The 21,220-nt window shown below is 37.0% G+C and overlaps 2 protein-coding genes across 2 annotated transcripts in view; one reads left to right on the forward strand and one right to left on the reverse strand.

Annotated features, from left to right (window-relative positions):
* The first annotated feature begins 1,679 nt into the window (after positions 1-1,679).
* On the forward strand, positions 1,680-6,055 carry LOC105265518 (G patch domain-containing protein 1 homolog). Its single transcript, XM_011303050.1, has 3 exons — positions 1,680-1,814; positions 2,227-2,833; positions 2,930-6,055. The coding sequence occupies exons 1-3, from the start codon at positions 1,751-1,753 to the stop codon at positions 4,947-4,949; spliced, it is 2,691 nt and encodes an 896-aa protein (XP_011301352.1). The 5' UTR covers positions 1,680-1,750; the 3' UTR covers positions 4,950-6,055.
* A 79-nt stretch (positions 6,056-6,134) lies between these two features.
* LOC105265520 (dipeptidase 1) overlaps positions 6,135-21,220 on the reverse strand; it is a 79,440-nt gene continuing 64,354 nt past the window's right edge. Inside the window, exons 3-8 of the mRNA XM_011303052.1 lie at positions 16,359-16,491; positions 15,623-15,814; positions 15,328-15,530; positions 7,906-8,066; positions 6,942-7,071; positions 6,135-6,842 (exon numbers count right to left, since the gene is read on the reverse strand). Of these exons, the coding sequence (XP_011301354.1) occupies positions 6,714-6,842; positions 6,942-7,071; positions 7,906-8,066; positions 15,328-15,530; positions 15,623-15,814; positions 16,359-16,491 (948 nt within the window). The 3' untranslated portion in view covers positions 6,135-6,713. The remainder of the gene's footprint in view (positions 6,843-6,941; positions 7,072-7,905; positions 8,067-15,327; positions 15,531-15,622; positions 15,815-16,358; positions 16,492-21,220) is intronic.

Here is a 21,220-nt window from a genome sequence, read left to right on the forward strand (position 1 = left end):
CCCCGAAAAAATCCCCCCAAGTAACGAATTACTTAATCACCCAATTCCACATTTATTAATCGTACAGTAGTAATCATTAAATGTTTATGAATTTTTCTATCCCCTTAAAGCATTTCTCCACTAATTTCTGTTTCCCTCTTTTTAAGAAATAAAGTAGCCTTCGATCGAAATGGTAACCAAAGCTAAAGAATCAAGTATAGATTACAAAGAGTTATGAAAAATTAATCAAGAGGAAATAACGAAGGATGAATCCAAAATGTTTGGCTTATCACGAGGAATTCATTGACTATCTACACTTTATTTCATTATTTTTTTTTTTCTACTCATTATCATAGATAGTACCCGAAGGTCCTGTGTACTTGTAAACTTGTATCTTTCTTTTAATTTGTTCTGTAAACAATAAAAAATATGTGAGAAAAACAAATAACTAGCGGAATCAGGATTTAATTCAGGTTGTTGGTCATCGCGAGGAGTTTTGTATTTTTTTTTTTAATTGCTGGAAGAATACAAAAATTGTTAGTTTCGCCGATCACAAAGCTTTCATATTTTTTTTTCTCTCTCATAGGAAACAATATCCCTGGAGCTAGTGTAATTAGTTTAAGATGAGAGTTATCTCGATAAACTCGTTGCACTTGGAAGGTAAATACGGTATTTCATTGCCCGGGAATATTTTTCTGGTACAAATATTCGTTTTACCAAGTGGTACTATTCATCAGCTACTTGTGTGGTACGATGATTGAACCCCGATACATATATAAATATGCATTACACACCCAGAAAAATGAATGTGCATCTCTCAATGGTTTTCACAAGAGAATTTTTAATAATTATTATCGATAATTAAAATCAAAGTTGAAAGGGGGGGATCTCATACTTTGGGCAAGCGTAGAACAAAAATTTGGGGAAGAACAATTCGTTTCTTTTCCCGTTCTAGATATCCTTATGTTTTTTTTTAATTAGTTGACAATGAAAAATCACAATACATAACGTTTAGGAATAATGTAATCACGATTGTTGGATTCGTGATTGATCCTTCGGGAGGGGAGGTATATAGTAAGTGTAAGTGTACGATGAGGTAACAAGTAATGAAAAAAAAAATTAAAAAATATATACTATTGAATGAGAATTAACGAAGTGCAAGTTCAGTATATAAGAATAGAAGACGAGAGAGTAGGTGAACAGACAAATGAAAGAGAGTCGAGCGGGGCGATTTGTTCTCATACTGATTGTCATATACCTTAATAATTTTTGTATTTTTGTCAAACAATATTAACCGATAAAAAGAAAATGAAAATAAATGAAAATCGATCGAAAGTGCAAAATGCATTACGCCACTATTGCTAAACTACTGTATGACTATTGATTAATATAATAGCGAAAAAAAACTACTGTATAAATATGAATATCTCGGAATAAATGTACTGAAATAATTATGATAATATTTATCCTTTTTTATAATAAAGAGTCATCAGTTTTTTTCAGGTGTCATCGTAAATCTCTTCATTCGGGTTTAGAAAAGTTATTCCGGGGCTCTATAACATTTTATAGGATTAATTGCTGATTTAGATGTATATTTTGTTCTTTTTTATATTTTTTGAATATATGAAAATTTTTTAATTGGGGGGTAAGGCTGTTGTTCGTTCTTTTCATCACTGGATACGTCAGAAGAACCAGAAATCATAACCTCCAGGTGTCTGTCAATTCCACGAGCATTATGACCTGAAACAAGTGTTACTTTATTTATTTAAAAATGGGTGATTCAGACAATGAGAACTATGTTACGTTTGGAGAACCCCTGGAGCCTTTGGATGAAGGTAATTCATAACAAGAGAATAAATAAAATATTATAATCTAGCGGCTGCAGAAAAAGTCAATTGTTTATGGTTTCCCAAGTGCCCTACATTGGGAATATTATTTATTAATTTATAAATCATCCAGTATTAATAGTCTTTCAGACAGTTGTTTATTTTAATTAATTGTTTGTTTTTCTTTTATACCAAACCTAGGGGTTGATCTAAGATTTTTGGGGGAGGCAAATTATTTTTTTCCAAAAAAGGATTTATGAATAAATCAACCAACAGTTGATCCGTTCGCACATGACAATAAAACTTAATAAAAAAATAGTTGTCTCATAGTTATTTCGAGAAATACAAGTGGATTATTTTCATGCAGAGTTGATCATTCAGGCCAGGAAAATTTTTAATGAAAAAATCGTGATTATTCCAGAGAACTTGCCCAGGAAGAAACCAGTAACGATAGAAGAGCAGATCGCAACAGACGCCCAAGGACGACGGAGGTTTCATGGTGCATTCACCGGTGGTTTTTCAGCGGGATATTTCAACACAGTGGGTACTAGAGATGGCTGGAGGCCACAGCAATTCAAGTCCTCTCGGAGCAACAAAGCCGGAAGTGTCAATCAGCTCCCAGAGGACTTCATGGACGAGGAGGACACCGGTGAATTTGGAATTGCACCAACTGCTATCAGAACCTCCAGCGATTACACGAGCTCTGCCAAAGGGGCAAAGAGGGAGAGACCGAGGGCCAGTGAGGGTCCAATTCCGGGAGTGCCTGTCCTCCAGGATATCCTCAAACCAGTGACTGACACCATCGGGGTTGCACTGTTAAAAAAAATGGGCTGGAAACCCGGACAGGGGGTGGGCCCCAGGGTAACCAGAAGAGAAAAGCGAAGAACTCGCGAGAGGAATGACAAAAAAAAATTCTATGGGTGCTCTTTGCCCAATCAGGAGGCAAAAACCACTGAAACTACCTCTGAAAGCTCTGATGAAGACCACGAAGGCATTCTCTTCGCTCCAGACGATTACGAACCATTTCGGTAAGAGAATATTCATTTTTCTGGGTTATCTCTATTTTTTTTTCACTGAAATTTACTTGAAATCACTTCATTAATCATAATCACGCTCTTCTTCAGGTTGAACCCGAAGTCGAATACGTTCGGAATAGGTTATAGCGGATTAGAGCGCACTTCGGTCCTAGGCCATATAAATCTCTTCGATGGCCCTTCGCTGCAGCTGACCGAGAAGAACAAGAAGCTCTCGATAAAAGGACAGGCATTCGGTGTGGGAGCCTTTGAGGCAGACGACGAGGACATTTACGCCCGAGATGATATGTCCAGGTACGACTTCACTCTGGGTCCAGAGTCTAAAAAAACCCCCCGACGAAAGCCCAACGAGTCCACCGTTGAAGGCTGCCTAGAGGGTTTCGTCCCTGCGAAAAACACTCTTCCACGTCATAAGTACTTTCCTCCACCAGAGCTTCCAAAGGACTTTAAGCCCATCCACAGGGTGCGTAAGAGTCGATTCTCTCCAGCGGAAGATCTAAAAGACTCGAATCAATCCACGAGAGAAATGGCCCACAGAAAAGGTCTAGCCCGTCATGACCTCGATGCTACAGACAGATCAGTGATCCTCGGGGAATCCTCGAGCCACGATAAACCCACAGGACCAGACAAAACCTCTCAAAGTAAACCCTCCCCTGCAGCAAACATCATCACTCGAACCTTGAACCTCCATGGACGGGAGCACCTGAAAAATATCTCAGAGACCCTGAAAGAGCCCAAAAAACCTGCGGTCTCATGGCTGGACAAACTCTCAACCACGAGTTTCGTTAGAGGAGGTGTCGAGGGGGCAGAAAATACTCCTGGAGCCCTTCAGAATCTTCCCGAATTCAAATCATCTCTGGGATCAACGCCAAAACCCTTCATCGAGGAGGAAAAGCAGAAGCGGTTTGAGCAATACCTGGAGTTCGTCAATAACAACGAGAGGAGTAAATTGTCGAGCATTCAGCCTCTTTCAATGACTGAGTGGCAGAGGGGGCGCGAGGAGGAGGAATTCGAGCAGGCGTTGAGGATGTGTGAGGGTCCTGGGACATCCATTAATAAAAGTGATAATATTGAGGATCCCATGGTGGCGGCAGCCAGGGCGAAAATGTTTGGAAAACTGACGAGAGTCGTCGAGCCCTGGCAACCTTCCAGCATCATCTGCAAGAGGTTCAATATTCCTGAGCCCAGAACTGGGTGTGCTAAGCCAGAGGTAAAGAAGAAATTCTCGGTTTTTGAAGGCCTCGATTTTTCGTCCGATAAGTTTCAGAGAGCTACAGATACCGCTGGGACATATAAAGAACCACATATCGAGTATAAATCAGTGGGAAAGAAAGTTGAGAGGGTGGAGGCGGTAAAGGAAGTGGAGGAAACGACGGGGACTCAAGGAGCTCAAAGGGTTCAGGGGGAATTGGGGCATCGGCTGGATACTTCGGATATTGATACAAGGGGCAGCAGATCTGGAAAAATGCGGGACTTTGAAAGTTCTTATGGAAAGATCTTTGGAAAAGGCTCTGAAAAGACTCAGGATGCTGAGGTATCTCATGGAGAGGAGACTGGTAAGAAGGACCTGTTCAAGGCTATTTTTCTCAGCAGCAGTGAGGACGAGGGAGGTGACGAGGGTGAGGGGGTTGAGGATGGGGTTAATGAGGACGCTGTTAAGGCGTTGTTGATTGGGAGGACGATGGGGGAGGCAAATCCATTGAGGAACGACTCACCCCCTCGGGGCATTTTTGCTAAACTCGATCTCGATGAACTCGTCAAACCCACGGCAAAGGGGACTGAGGGGGCTAGTGGGAATTTTGAAACGAGAAAATTACCGACCACTCCGGGGGAGCAAAAAGACTCAGGCGGGAATTTAGGGGGGAATTCGGGTGAGAATTTGGGGGTGGAGATTTCCATGCAGACGTATGGTCCAGCTTTACCTGCTAAATCCACGAGGACAGAGTCGGGTAATTCTGAAATTGTTCAGAAACCTGTTTTTCGGAGTGTTGTTGTGACTAAGGTGGAACGGGATCAAGTCCAATGGATCGAGAGGAAGGAGAGTAAGAAGAAGAAAAAGCACAAGCAGAAGGAGAAAAGACATAAGCATAAAAAGAAAAGTAAGAGATGAGATTAGTGTGGGGATTTGGTGGGGAGATGGATTGGGTGTTTTAAACTTAATCGGTTTATTTATCTCGTTTTTTGCTTTCAACCTTTTTTTGGATTTTCAAAGGGTGGAGAAAATTTTGCAAGAGGTGATTGTAGTACTGAACCATAGATTTTGCAGTGTCGGTATTAATCAGATGGAAGGAATTTTGTTTTGATGAGAAATCGAGTGTGTGACACATACAATTCTGAATGTGAATCTGTAGATTACGATTATTAAAATTAATTACTATTACTTTTTAAGCAAAAATTTATCGGTTGTAGATTGTATATTGAATAGTTTTCTGTTCCAAGAGCTACTATTTTTTTTCCGTGTATTTTTCTACAAAAATTATTGATTATATTTCAAACTTCAGAAGTAGAAACAATAAAATCGTTGCAAAAACTTCTGTTGCTCCACAAAAAATATATAAACGAGTTTTAGTAATTAAACTACGAGGAATTTCGTTTGCTTGTTTACAATCTGAAGAATCGATTACACATTTACATCAGAATACAGGCATATGTAATGCAATTAAAAATTGTTTGTAAATAATTCATATAAAAATATAATTCCCAAAATCCCTAATTGCAAAAGTTTAAATAAGGTCATTATAAACCGCCCAGAAGCAGTGACGGTCACAAAAAAACTGCAGAGAACAATGTCAACACAGAAGAAAAAAAAAACCTAAAGTACTTGAATATTCTGAATTCAAGTGGACACGGGTCGTTTGAAACTCGATAAATTCCTCTGCCAGAAGACCGATGATCACTGCAATTTTATTCACCATGCTAAATAAAACTCCCAACATTATACAATAGAAACATTTATTTATAGAACATCGCCGTCGAGATAACAACGAATTGATTGGGTTTTCTCTCATTACAATTGTATACATTCTCATTATTTATATTCCCACCCCTGTAAATAGGAGATGGGAGGTGAGTCCAGGGTCGGTCGAGAGTTCACCTTTAAAATTCCGCCACATCGGATATTTCGCTGGGTGACCTCGCCCAACTCTCGAAACGTGGAATAAGTGCACACGAGACACAGACAGGTAGATTGACGGGGTTGATGAAGAAAAAAAAAAATATAATAATCACGAGAAAAAAACAACGGAGAAAAATTTTACAACGTGCCCGCGTCAAAGTTTTCCCCATGATATGAATCCCTTTCAATCTGATTCGCTATTAAACGCCCTCCTGTAATAAAAGCCATCACCGTGAATTTCTCATCAACCCCACGAGTGACTAAACATTGTCATTTTGACGTCAAGAAACGACAATCAGCTGTTCAGAGAAAATTTTTCCCTCAAATCTTTTTCCTCGACGACAGGTACGTGCTTCTAGCTTTTAACTCTCATAATTCCTCTTCCCCTCCCTCACTGATTTTTTCATGCCCTTTTGGTATCATGTTCGAGTCACTAAAGAGGATTAGAAAGATTAGAGGGAACGAAACGCAGAAAAATACGATGCATTGCTCGTAAATAATTTACTCTTTCGAATTTATTCATGCACTAATGTCTCTGGATCGACTCATCCCCTGATTCTTACATTTATGCCATATTCCCCTTAACTCCCTCGAATATAAGTTTTATCTCCAGTCTTTTAAGGTGAGCAGTAGATTGGTAGAAAAACACGACGATAAGTTTCTCCATTTTTTTTTTCTTCTCTCCATCTCGAACATTTCTCACAGTTGCAAGGATAGAAGTGATGAGTACGAAGGAACATCAATAGTTTTGATAACCGGTCAAACTTCCGTAACTCTTTGTACGGAGTTTATGTCCAATGCGCAATTGCCAGTTGTGTCCGGCGAGGCAAGGAACTCCTCTGAGGGTTTTACACCCGCTGTTCTCATTTCGTCCCGTACTCTTTCCACCTGGAGGAGAGAAAAATGTTGAGAAATGAGAGGAAATAGAGATGGAATGAAGGAAAAAAAAATCCTGTCAACAAGCATTCGCTGATCGGATCGACTTACCTGCCTGAGGACCCTGAGCAAATTCAACCCCGCAACTTTCTTGAGATCCAGAACATCCCACTTGCCGCTTCTCAGAAGTTCAGCGAAAAGTTCGGGATATCTGGAGACATCTTCCAGGCCTCTGGGTGTTCTTTAAACAATTCAAAATGCAAGGAGAAGTTAATGCCAGGAGAAGTTTTGAATTACTTGTTGGTAGTTTCAACTCCTTTTTTATTTCTCGAGGTGGATTCTGTGTTTGGTGGGGAGAAAGATACGTTCGATACACTCTAATAAATCCATCTGATTTTTTACAGCACAGTGGTACGAATTTTGTCTCCGAGTTACAGGAATTCTAGGCGCAAAGGTAATCTGAATTTACATGAATGAAAATGACTTTTAATATTCACATTCTGTAAAATTGTACAACATATAAACTTGATTAACAATAATAATTCTCGGTAAGAATAAATAAACAAGTTTGATAGAGATTAGCATGGGATTTAGAGATTTTATTGGAGATTAGAGAAAAAGAAGAATTTGATCTCTTAGTTCAAAAACAGATTTTCTTTTTTCAATATTCGTGTTGATGGCGAAATATCTGTCATTGATAAGGCACTCTAATTTCCGGTGCAGCTTTGAATCTGAATATCTCGAAAATTATCAGCATCGCATCAAAAGACCCCATCGTATGAAACCTGTAGAATTTTATAGCGGATAAAACGCGTTTTGACTCGTGTTTTTACGATCCCCGGTTCTCGAGATATTCCCATTCGTGTGAGCAGCGGACAACCCCCTGCCACCCTACCATCCAGAATTCCGCTCGAAACAAACGTTCATATCTCAAGAACTAGAAGTCATAGTGAAATGAACAAAAAATAATTCTTTTCGTCGTAAAATTCTCCATATTTTATTTTCCGACGATTCCCACGAATTGCCAATTCCTTTAGAGATAATCGAGTGTGCAGGAGCATTGAGCAAAACTCACTTGTTTATGCCATCAAAGTCACCACCGACCCCGATGTAGTCGACCCCAATGAGATTCCTGATGTGATAAATATGTTCTGCAACGTCGTTGACACTTGCATCCGGTCCACACTTCACAAAAAAGTTGTAAAATGTCACCATGACGAGTCCCCCATTAGCAGCCTGAAAACGGTACCGAGTAAAATTCCAATAAAGTGAAAAAAACATCAGTTTGCAAAGGCAATACTCTACAAGGGTATCTCACTGTGATGAAAGAAACAATTCAATCTAAAATAAAAGGACTGGAATGATTTTGAATCATCTGGAATGTGATTTATTATTTTTCGTAAGAAAGTGCATTTACGATTTCTTAAATAAAAAATTTTAAACTGAACTCATTTGAAAAAATTGAAAAAAAATCACTGGAACTTATATTTATATGATGAAAAATCTGAAGAAAGAATGCATTAACTGTCTCAAACCGATTTCTTGCCGGTTCGAAATTTGGAGCTAAAAATCGTGGGATAAAAATTAAGTAAATTTGTAGAAGTATTTGTAGTAATCGATATATTAACGGTTGATTAGGCAAAGAGAAATTTAATGAAATAAATGTAACAATTAATGATTGATTCTTTGTGAAAATGCATGACGAGAGTTGCACTTGACAAAATCGGTGTAAAATGTCACCGTGACGAGTCCCCATTAGCAGCCTGAAAAGGGCACCGAGTAAAATTCCAATAAAGTGAAAAAAAAAATCAGTTTACAAAAGCAACACTACAAGTGTAACTCAATGTGGTGGCCACACACTGTGACCTCTGAACTCTATCCGTGAATACATCGAATCCTCGAATGTGTATGAAAGATAGAGTGAGAGAGGAATTGGCGCAGCGAATAGTCCTTCAATACCGAGCATTTGGAACGTGAAACTTTTATCCGAGTTACGTTTCGAGCAGTGCCCGAGCTACAAACGAACTGCATGAGTTTTTATTGCACTACTTTTGGCAATAAATACAGACTACCGAGAGCCGACTATCGACAGTCACGGAGTTGAAATACAAAAGAGGGTATCAATAGCGGCAAAATTTTTATATTTCTCTCCCTTGATAAAATTCTACAATGCTGAATATTTTTCATTGTACTTTACTTTTTTCAGCACGTGGATGAAAAGATTTATTATTTTCGAGAAAAGGAACTTCATTCTGGCATTTCGGGTTGATGAAAATTAATGAGCGTGAGATTCTACGAATGGTAAGAATGAACTTTTTCACTCGGTCTGAGAATTTTTCTCTTGCTGTTGGAAAAGGAAAATCTGGGGCTCATCCTCAAATTATTCATATGCTTGATTTTAGGTGAGTGCCATGAAAGTTGGTTTTTTTTTGTTTATTATAAAAAATTCAGGTTTATGGATTGAGATGATGAATGGTCTAATTGGTCGTAAATTTTTTAGCCGAGTAAACGAGGGATTTGAGGATTTTTTTCCTTGAAATGAATAATTTCCATATTTGGCTCTGGATTGGGTTTTTCGAATTAAAAAAAATTGAAAACTGGAAAAAAACTTACAGATGTTCGTTCATCCATTTTATCATTATTTAATGACTCCAAAAATGTGATAAACGTCCAATGATTTCACTGTGTTCTTTCTAAACTTTTTAAAAATTCATAAAACTTTATAACAAACGCAAAACAATTATTGGACGATCATGAAACTTCGTGAGAAAAATGAAATGATAAAATGAAAAAACGGTATATTTTTTCGGGTCAATCCGATCAACTAGTTTTCGGAAAACTCCAAAAATCAGTGGTTGTGGCTAAAAGATGGCAGAACATTTTTTAAATGTTCGTTATTTTTAATCTGCAAGATTAGGTAATTTTTTTGAAATTCGATCACAGTTTATGGGACAACGAAAATTAGTGGAAATAGTGATTATATTGAAAATTCAATTGGATTTAATATCCGATGATTAAGGGGATGAGAATTATCATGGACGATGTAATCTTCAATTAAACTAAACCCGACACCATTGACATTCGTTACAACAAAGATAAAGGATTAATTACATTGATGTTTTTTTTAATTCCAATTTTAATCAAATAGCCGGAAAACATAAAAGCTATGAATACTCCTAAAGAAACAGAAACAATCCATCACTCCAGCTATTGATCTCGCATCGATTCACAAGAGGAATACCGTTTTTTACAAATTAATTTGAATTAACTCAATCAATTAATGTTCAATTTGTCTACATAATTGGCAGTATATAAATGATACTATGCGAACTATTTACAAAAATACCATATTTTAAAAACATCAATAATGCACTTCAGATTTTTATAGACTATTTACTAAGAAATTCATTGATTATAATTTTTAAAAAGAATCCCAAAACTGTAAAAAAAAACGTATGAAAGTGGTCGCACCACACCGAAACTTCGTAAGCCATTGAATAATGACGAAACGTGAAAACGTAAAATTTTTCACATCAACTCCATGAATAATTTTTTAGAAAAATAAATTAAAAAAAAACTAAAAAAATTTGAATTTTGGGTATAAGTGTATGGAGCATCTTTGGAGTGTTTTTATCATTTCTGTATAGTGACTTGTATCAGAGCTTCGTTGTCGACTTGAAGATTAAAATATTCAAATAGGTGGGGGTTTAGCCATTGACTGGGAATTAATGGAAATCCAACGGCAGTACTGGCTATTAGGGCCAAGCCATCCGGTTATAATAGTAACCGAATGCGCATACCACTAGATATGACCCTCGTAGATTTGACTATTGTCATTCGCAACACAAACGAAACTCAATCGAGTATTCATCGTCTAAGGGTCACGTTGATTGGATTATCGTTAATTACCATGAAGCGCAATAATGAAGAATATTTTTGGACAATTCGTGGATTCACTCGGCAATCGATAGATTGATGGGGATAAACTCATCATAAATTCGTTATAAACTCCCAGTAAATTCCATCAATGAGATTTGGTTGGAATTAATCTAATCGAATTAGCCCCTGGGGTGAGTTCCGTTTGTTGATGGTTTTGGGGTGGGGGATGAGTTGCTCGTTTACTCTCTTTTGGTTTTCCCCTGTGGGTCAGAGCCCATTCTCTCCATTTCGATACACTCAAACTAGAGGGACTTCCAATTTAATCTATCTCGTGTAACTCAGTTGATCCTTCGGACGTTTCCAATCGATGTTCGTCGAGGATGTGTGTCCTGCATGAATGAAGGGAGGATTGAGTCAATTGGCTTCGAGACCAGGGCGAGGATATCCCACGATTATTACCCCTATGTCCCATCAAAGCTCAACTTTATCTCCTCACAAGACGTTAACATACTATTTTCTTCAAAGAAAAACAAAAACGCCAATCGACTTTTCATATCTTATTTATTTTCCATCAGGTATCTTTCACGTCACGATGTCATTTGAAATTTATAAATAATTGTCGTTTTTTTTATCGATCTCTTGATGACATATAATAGAGGCGAAAACGATTCTATTTATTTTGTCATTGAAGAATATTCGGAAAGAGGGAATTCTCGAATTTAGTTCGGGTATATTTCTGAGTAGTTCGAGAGGGTGATTTTTTCTTCGAGTGGCAAGTGAATTTTTCCCGATTCACTATATATCAAATTTCCCCATAGTGAAAATTCCCGAGAAAACTCGAGAGTTCTGAGTAGTAGGTTTGATTTTTCTTCTAAGTGGGAAGTGGATTTTTCCCGATTTTAAAAATTTTCCTTTAAAAAAAAAATATGTAACGTGTTTTGTCAGCTTTTTTCGGCGCATTACCTATTACCTACCTAAAAAAAAAAACTATACATATCATCCTATATATACATATAGTATAATATAAAATACCATTTCAATAAAATAATGATTTGTCTAAAATAAGAAAGAAATATATGGAATTTATCAATTGAATTGAGTTAAAGAAAAAAACATAAATTATGGGTAATTTTTTTAAATATTCAAGATTCTTTGAATATTTCGATTTTAGATATCAAATGATAACACCCCATACGTGTGAGCTTAGGCGCGCGCATCGCGCCATTTACGCTAGTGAAATAAGAAAAAAATATGAACTTTTCCCTAAAATAAAAATGACAGCGAATTTCAGAGGAACGGTAGTCCACTCTTCCAGATAAAATTATACGGAAAAAAAATTGTAAAAACAAGAACTAATAACTTTTTTCAGTCGCGATTGAGAATTGGTGATGCTGAAATTTCGATATGAAATAAACGGAAATTTATCGTGTAATTCGGCGACCGCGTTCGATGAAATACTCTGAGACATCTTTCCTTTATTATTCTCGCATTTTTCCGCCCCCTCACTTTATAGATCGATAGCACCAAGCCAAATTAGTGAAACTGTTTAAGGAATATTGGGTTCCACCGATAGAAATAGCGTGATACAGTAGATAGAGGCCCGACTGGATCTGTTATCACTCGACTAGCCTGCGGCGTTTATCGCTATTCATACGCCTCTGCGGGTTGGATAAATACAGTGTCCACGATGTATACTCATATCATTTAATTATCTGCTATCTAACCCAAAAGATAAACATCTCTTTCAGCCTTCACATTTTTTTATCCTATTATTCAATTTTTCTGGTGTTGTTCGCCACTTTTTTTCACTGCTCGGGGCAAAAGCCAATATAACTCACGTCAAGAGCATTACAAAAAATATTATTTACTATTAATATTATTACACACCACAAAGAAAGATTATTTAGACAATTGACCAGCGATGTAGATGCTTGATAGAGATTGTCGCTCACCGACAATATTGGGAAATAACCCTTGAGATTTCATGCGGAGAAAAAAATTCACGAGAAATTATGTGACGGTTCCATGAATATAGGGGGTATGTTGTTTCCCAAAAAATAGCGGAACTAATCTGAATTTTTAAGTTACTGTCGCGCAATTTTTCGTGAAGTTGTTACTCTGTGTAATTGTCAATTTTCAGGTGCATTTGGCGCTGAAAAGCCGTAAAAATGTCGGAAGTACAATTACATTTGATTGAAATTTTTACGATCAGCATAAAAATTTAAGCTTTCATTGAAAAATCAATTATCATTCAACTTGGAAAACCGAATTTTAAAGATAAATGCGAAATTCAGTAACGGTTTTTAATTAAAATTTAATGCAAAGGTATATATTTGGAAATTTAAATGGTTTTGTGCATGAAGTTACAATAAATTTTGTACAATGCGAAGAAAAAGATAAGTCCCAGAAAGATTGAAAATTTTTCTCAACTTCTCTTGAACTCACACCGAAATTCCTCCCCCAATAATTCTCAATGAACACCAATCTTTCCCAAATTGAAATCACCAGAAGAAAAATAAATTTTTCTCCCCTGTAACTTTATAAATCAGGGCAACAGAATCAAAAGCACACGAGTGAATTATTGAAAAATCGGTCTGGTAGAGTGTGCGAATGCCAGTAAAGAGAAGTGTTTTTTTTCCCATCAGTGATTAATAGCCACACGAGTCTCAATGGAGAGTGAGGAAAGTACTGGGCGTTGAAAAGAAAGAAAAAATGAAAGAAAAAAAAAAAAACAGGAAAGTCAACGAGTTTAAAGCGAGCATTAACGAACAGTGAAAAACTGAGAAACTTAAATTTAAAACCTTGAACTCAATTATAAAATGTTCCTCCCCAGTACAAATAAATTTATCACGAGGAACTTTTAATCGTGGCTCTAACGAGAGCCTTCTAAAAATTTCAATCTCCTCCCCAGGAAAGGCAACATCTCCCCAAGATGTAACATAACGTTTAGTTTTCATTGCAAGAGTCGAATGGTAAATTCTAAGGTCGATAGTTTTCCCTGATAATGATACCGGTGGGTTGGAAAAGGGAGAGGATTCTCTTAATGGAGCAGAAAACTCGAGCAATGGAAAGGAATCGTCGGTGGTAATTGTTTTAGGCCATTGAAACTGGTTCCAGGTTCCATTGGCAAGCGTGGTAATTATCTCCGGTACCCCACCTTTTCCCCACGAACATTCGGCCACATTGCATTCCTCTTTGGTTTTCCTCGACACCATCCGAATATATTCAATGAATTTGCATTGGACCCGAGCTCTATCTGAGTAGAAGCCTCTGCTGTCAACTGCCACTTCATCCTCACATAATATTCCATCGAATTCCCATGGAAATAAAATATTATGATGTAATAAAATATTATCAAGTACTTTTCGTAGCGTTCATCTACCCGGTCGGATAATTGCCCTTCAAATTTCAATCAAAAAATTAATTTGTTTGCGTTATCCTGGTACACGCAGTGAAAAATTAATGAAAAATTAAGTAACAGTTCCGTCAACGCAAAGCATATGTCGTTTCGTAAAAAAATTATGGGATTAATTTTTTTGAACGAATTGGCATTGGGTCTTAGATCTATTTGAGTAGAAGCCTCAGCTGCCAACTGCTATTTCATCTTTATCCAATTTTACATCGAATTCCCATGGAGAGAAAATATGATGGGGTGCTGATATGGTTTCCGCGGATTTGTGGAGCTTCCTTTGCATCCAACTGAATTTATTTTCCCCGGGATGATGAACTAGTGCAGTCTCTGCTCGGAGAATCCCCCGAGATACTTTATCCATGATTATATTAATGATGGATTTCTATTTAATGGATTAGTCTTGTTATCGTGATTTAATCGGAAGATTAAGAAGTTTTTTGGATGAGATTTAATTCCTTGAAATTTCTGTTGGCTTCGGTGTTGAGAAATTTTTCTTCTTGATCGTTTTGCCTTCTGCCTTGGGCTCGGAATTTATCGGCGACAAAGTGTTGGGAATTTTGATGTGTTAATAATCACTCTACAAGCTTCAATGTTCGTGTAATCGATTCTAATGGAATATCGGGTTAAACTTTATAACTGGATTCCTCGATATGATAGACAGCTGAAGTTTATAATACGGTAGAACTGCGCTGTTTTAGGGCTGTAAGGACAAAATTTAGTGGATCGTTTTACTTTGGAGATCATTCGGCTTTTTATGGTGAGAATTGCTCCTTGGTTAAGAATGTGATAGAAACGAAAGGGGAACTTTCAGAGTTTTTATAGATTGATGAGCTGTCATGGAGTAGTTCCGGAGGTTCAACGAGTCGTAAAAAAATCACCTGATATTCAAAATGTTAATTAACGAGAAAAATTCATTATTTCACTCGTTTCAAGACCTCGTGAGTCAATTATTTCAAAGGAATCTCACAGATTTTTGAGAAAAAAAGTTTCATGATTCTAAAAAATATCTCAATTTTGAATAATTTATTCTTAAATATAAATAGATTTTTCTTGGATGAAACCTTGGGGTGTGAAAATGATGAATTTTTTCATTGAAAAGAAAATTCTTTTGTGTCACTGGTGAATTGCATGACAAGTGCGGTACATTAGCGGATTGAAAGGGTGGAATGGCGTGGAATTTGAAATAATGAATGAAAAAGCTCTCACCAGTTGTTTGAGGATATCATCGGGAACATTTCTGGTGGAATTGCAAATGGCAAAAGCAGACGAGTGCGAGAATATAAGTGGAGCTTTGCTGACCCTTAATGCATCCCTCATGGTTGCTCTTGCTGTGTGACTGAGGTCGATCAGCATTCCCAGCCTGTTCATTTCGCGAACAACAGCTTTACCAAATCCCGTGAGTCCACCACCTGGAAAATTCATCAGAAAGCCATTACGTAATGACCCCAAGGGCAGTACGAATATGGTGCAATTGATTTGATTCTCTGGTGTTGCCACCTACCACTGCCGTTGTCCTCCTGCTCCACGGATGAGCTCTTTGCCCACGGTGTGTTGCACGTGTGTGTCAGGGTGAGATAACGTACACCCAATTGGTAAAGGGTTCTTAACACGGCCAGACTACTGCCGAGGCTGTGTCCACCCTCGACTCCAATTAACGAAGCTATTCTTCCACTCGCGTGTGCCTCTAGTATCTCTGAAATTATCATGTTGTTCGTCCTTAGTACACGGACTGATAAAAATTCGATAAGTCTTCAGAATACAATAATACAAACGCAGACAAAATGCCAGTAAAAATTACCTGCTCGTAATTAGCCTTTGGTAATCGTGTAGTGTTTTTTCTCTATTCAATCGTTTGAAAAAATGTACACAACTTGTAGGTAATTTTTTCCGAGGGGCTAGATGATTGTTACTTATTGAATAATACAAATTTTTCGACTGCTTGGGAAAATTTATCTAATTTGAGAAAAATTACCGGAAAGTTACATTATCTTTGCCCGAACGACTAAGACATCACACAATTACGAAACGGTTCAATAATTTTTACATTTTTCTCTCCATGCAATCATTCATCTCATTCTTTTAATTTAAATAAAAATATATATGTCCATAGTATATTCATAGTATTCGGCTCATCGGATTAAGTCCTCTAAATATCAGACGAATTTCTGCTTCATTTTCTTTTTAATCTTCATTTACCGAAATTCAATAATCCTCAAGTCTGTCCAACAAATACTCACCCCTAGAAGACGCAGCAAACTGCATGTGCTGCGAGTACTTCTCAATGAGTCTCTTAATGAGGTCAACTTGCTCCAGAGTCAGCTGAACGGCATTGAGGTACTGAGACTCGCAGGGCACGTAAGCAGCCCAAAACTGCAACAAACAGTTTTGAGTTAAACAGTGAGAATGAAATTCCCTTACAACCTTCTACAACTTGCATTATTATTTCCTTCACTTTTGCTCAGTAGTTATTCAACGCGGTAGTAAACACGGAGGTCGTGGAATAAGCAAGGGAATGCATTAATTTGTTGTTTGGAGGTAATTGTTTTAATGCATGCGCATATTTGCTAAGTTGCCAAGAAGTTGCCTGTTAATTGCTGCGACGTCTAACCCTCAGTTAAATATGAAGTTTTGAAAATTATTTGTGGATCCTTTCTCCTCCCTTCATTGCCGAGAAAAAAAAAATACCAATTTAGGAATGATGTTCTGTAAATTGTAGAATCGGCAATTTACCATTTGCACGTGGATAAACTGAGGAGAAACTAATAAAAATTATCATTATTATAATTATCTCCCCATCCCAACTGTATCGCATCAAAGCTCTTTTAATTTAATTTTCAACTGTAAATAAATTCAATTGAAGTAGAATCGATGGGACAATTATTTCAATTATTGCTATTATTTCCATTTTCCAACGCAGTCTAAAGACATGGGAACAAATTTTTAAAGTCATTATTGAAGTATTTTATAAATTTTTTGGTTCGGTCGTCGTGAAAAAACGGATTTCTGCGAAAAATCGAAAATCAATTAATTTAATAAATCAATTGAATTTTAATTTATCCCGAGGATTAAGGCTCAACAATATTTACACATGAGAAACGGATTGATTTAATTGCACAATTAGATTAACGCCCAATCGGAGATGAAGTTTAAAAGTTGTCACATACACGGAGAGAAATATTTAGTAAAAATTACGGAACTTTCAGTTCACTTACCGATTACGGAGTTGATTCGAAAAATTTAAGTGACGGTATCGTTATTTTTCACCGATAATTCAGATAAAAATTACGGAACACCGCGGAAAAATTCCGTGACTTTAGTTAAAAATTACGTGACAGTTCCGTAAAATTTCCGACAACCACATTTCGCTCCAGAATTACGGAAAATACACGTAATTTTTATTGAATATTTCTCTCAGTGTATATACGTAGGAATGGACACCATTCGAAAATGGGGATGACACAAAAAAAAAACGCACAACTTAAATTCCAACGATTAGAATGCTCTCATTCGGAAGCGAAAAGCTCAAAAAACGAATCCAAATTTACCGGAAAACTGAGTGTTTCACAAAACTCGAGATTTTCCAATTTAAAATTTGAAAAAATGAAAATTTATCAAAAAAACAGAGAATTATTACGAGCTAAAAAAAATGATGACATCGATGTAATTACCGGATGAAATTCCCCACATTATTACTGTTGTAAAAAATATATATAATAATAATAATAAATTCATACAGAGAATTGATTGCCTTTTGGTTTTTTTTTTATCGCACAGAAGATGTTATCCCCAGGGGAAGAAGAGGACGAATGAAAAAATAACCAGATAAATGCCAGACACCTATTCCAAAATTATGTGTTCAGCATCGTGGGGATATCTCGGCGTGATAAAATGGAACAAACGGGGTTGTGGAGATGCCGAGAAATCGTTTGGTTACGTTATTCTTGTACGTGACCACCGACTTTACGGTGATACATCAAAACGGCGAGAGCCACACGGAGAATAAACGTGGAAAACCTGATGGGAGTTGAAGACAAGTGCCAAGAGCAAACTGTTTGCGCACTGGGAATATGAACAATGTGAGGGATGTGTAACGAAGATTATGTGGCTGAAGACTTCCCACGCAGGGAAATAAAGTTTTTATTTCCAGAGATTCGCCCGTAATTTTTACGACTTTATCTCTAATTTCTCGGTCTCTCAGTCCAAACTTATATTATATTAGTCTAACAATTAGGTATTTTTCCTCCCCAAAGCTAGAGAGAAACTCCGAAAATTGTTCTGAATTATAGAGTGATAAACAGAACAATTTTTAACAACATTGTCTGTCACTGATTAAATAAGTTATTAACAATTCGCCTGGATTTTAGCCGAGAATAATCGAAATTTCTGAATATTGATGGTAAAATGGAAAATATTTGTTCTCCAGATTTGATGAGTAATTGGAAAGTTGATTTTTTTCAATTAATAGTTGCGCCTCACTCACTTGATGAATTCACTGAATATCAATTCGTAAAAAAATCGCTTAAGTCAATCGAAAAAATCGAATAAGATTCAGGATTTTTACGGGGACCGATCATTAATATTTCAAGAGCACTTTGAATTAGAAATTTCATTATGACGCATTAAATTCTCTGAAGTTTCCATAAACATAAGAATTCCGGAAAGTAATTACCTAAATTTCCACCATTTTTTCTCCATTCATCAAATTAAATGCAAAAAGACAATGTTCAAATAAAAACCTCATTGAGTATTCAAAGAAAAAAAACAGATTTTTCATAAATAAAAAAACAAGTTTTCTAGAAAAGTTGAAAATTCTAAAGAAATTCGAGCTTTTCCCATAAAAATGCCAAGATTACTTTTGAAAAAGGGTAGAGTATCTTTTTAAAAAATGACAACGTGGCTAATTGTTGATTATTTAATGAGTTTCGCTGGAGGATTTATTCCCGAGAGACTGAGCCGATGTTTCACTTGTCCCTTTTCCTGTCATTTTCCGCTTCTTTTGTCATTTTTTCACTGTTTTTTTTTTCCCTCGTTGCTCGACATACTCGTCCACATTTCCATTACCCCCCCTTGTCTCTTGGTGTTATGCGCGGGACAGGATATATCGATCTTGCTCTCAACCCCCATTCAATCTTCTCCCTTGTCCTGTCCTGCATATGCATTCTATATACCTTTCTCTGGTGCCACAGCAATTCCGTCTATAGGTGTGCCTGTCACGTATGAACCGACGACAAGTGCATGTCAGTAAGGATCCTCTCTGTGTAATCTCATCGGTTGGAGACCCTCAAACGGACTTTGACGCATCCAACCGATTTCAGCTTCGAGTTTGATGACCAAGTTTCAAGGGACATTGTACCTTATCGTACACTATGATTTTTAATTGAGTTTTCAGGTGGAGATAATGCTGGTTCATGGACCACCTCTCGCTCTCTCCTTCGTTCCGGAATGAAGGTAACACTTGTTTATGTCCAGGATGTCCGATCCAGAGGCTTGTCCATTAATTGATCGAGAGTCAAGGGTAAATCTGCATTCACCAGTCTCTACCACCGTTTTTATGGGTATGAGGGACGCAGGGTTCAGAAAAAAAACGCTAGAATTTCGTTTTGGCATGTAAACTATGGGGGAGTCAATTTTTTTATGAAAAGTGGGAAGCGGATGTGAAGTTGAAAGTCGGTGATTTGGACTGGAAATTTATTGAACTTTGAGAGATTTTTTACAAGAATATTTTCTAATAGTAGGTTTTTCTAAATTTCAGAGAGTGCGGGTTTTACTGAGAAATTGTATCTGTTCGCCTGGCAAGAGAGTAAGTACATTTTTTATTTGATTAATCTAATTGTGTTAATAGTGACACTGATTTTTCGAAGAAATCTAAATTGAAAAATGAGTTTACCGTATTTCGCTGGTTTTTATAAATTTTTCAGACAATAATAAAACTAATGTTTACAGGTGTAATTGTCACTTTACAAAAGTTGAAAATTTTTTTTAATTTCCTTGAAGCCAAAATTTTAATAATAAAATTCAAATATCAAACTCGAAATTTTCATCCTCAATTAATTTCAAAATTTTTGGATTCGAAATATCCTTGACCCATCGCGTGTAAAAATTCCTGGAGAGTCAATCTATTACGATTACTCAACGTCCGAATAAATTCAGCAAAAAAAAAAAAAGAATCTAGTCCGTGAACTGCTGACAGAATGGGGGTCGACTCGTAAAATCAGAGAACCAATAATTTGTCATAAAACTGGAGCAGCCCTACCCCAGAAATAATGGTAACGAATACCAACACATTCCAGGTATGAAAGAGAAAAAAAAAATAGAGAGAGATATGATGGTGAGGGGTTGAAGGTAAATAATATTTTATCTTTAACTGGTTTATTAAGGAAGGGACGAATGGGTTGAGAATGAAGAGGGATGAAGAGGTATCAGAGGGGTCTGTATATATTGTACTAAAAGTACCTCTGGCGTGGTGGTCGCCTCTGGGCATAAGTGAATCGATGAATTAGTGAACGGGTCTATTCCACGACGTCTCACTTCCCTCCGACCCTTTAAAAGGGATGGGGCAATGGTGGTCTGCTCTGCAGTTTAACCATTGCACGTAGGCGAAACTTACGGGACGAATACCACAGAGTTGAAGTTTCCAGATAGTGGATGGACGCTTCCTGATCCCGTGAGAATGAAACACCCTGCTTCGGATGGTCTTGCGTTTCAACCAGTGGATATCTTGGAATTCTTGTCTACCATTTACCATGTACCACCGTTTGTTATATTAATGGAATAGCTGCAGAATCTCGAATAGGTCTTTCCTGCGGAATCAGTCATTACTTTCAGCTTCCGTGAGATTTGTTATCGGTAGTGGAAAATTGCACGGGTGAACATTAAAATTTTTCACAACGAAGTGAAATTGAGTTTTCGTTCACAGTGAGAAATATTACCTTGTTGAAAAATCCAGGTGTAATGAAAGGTGTCACCGGTTTTCGCCGCATGGCTTACCTCATGGAAGTTCATTTTTCAAAATAATAATTATGATATGCACTGATGGATTTATTATCTATTAGTATATATATATATATATATGTATATATTAGCGAATAAAAAAAAATGA

Source organism: Fopius arisanus, unplaced genomic scaffold, assembly GCF_000806365.1.
Source record: "Fopius arisanus strain USDA-PBARC FA_bdor unplaced genomic scaffold, ASM80636v1 scaffold00030, whole genome shotgun sequence".
NCBI lineage: Eukaryota > Metazoa > Arthropoda > Insecta > Hymenoptera > Braconidae > Fopius > Fopius arisanus.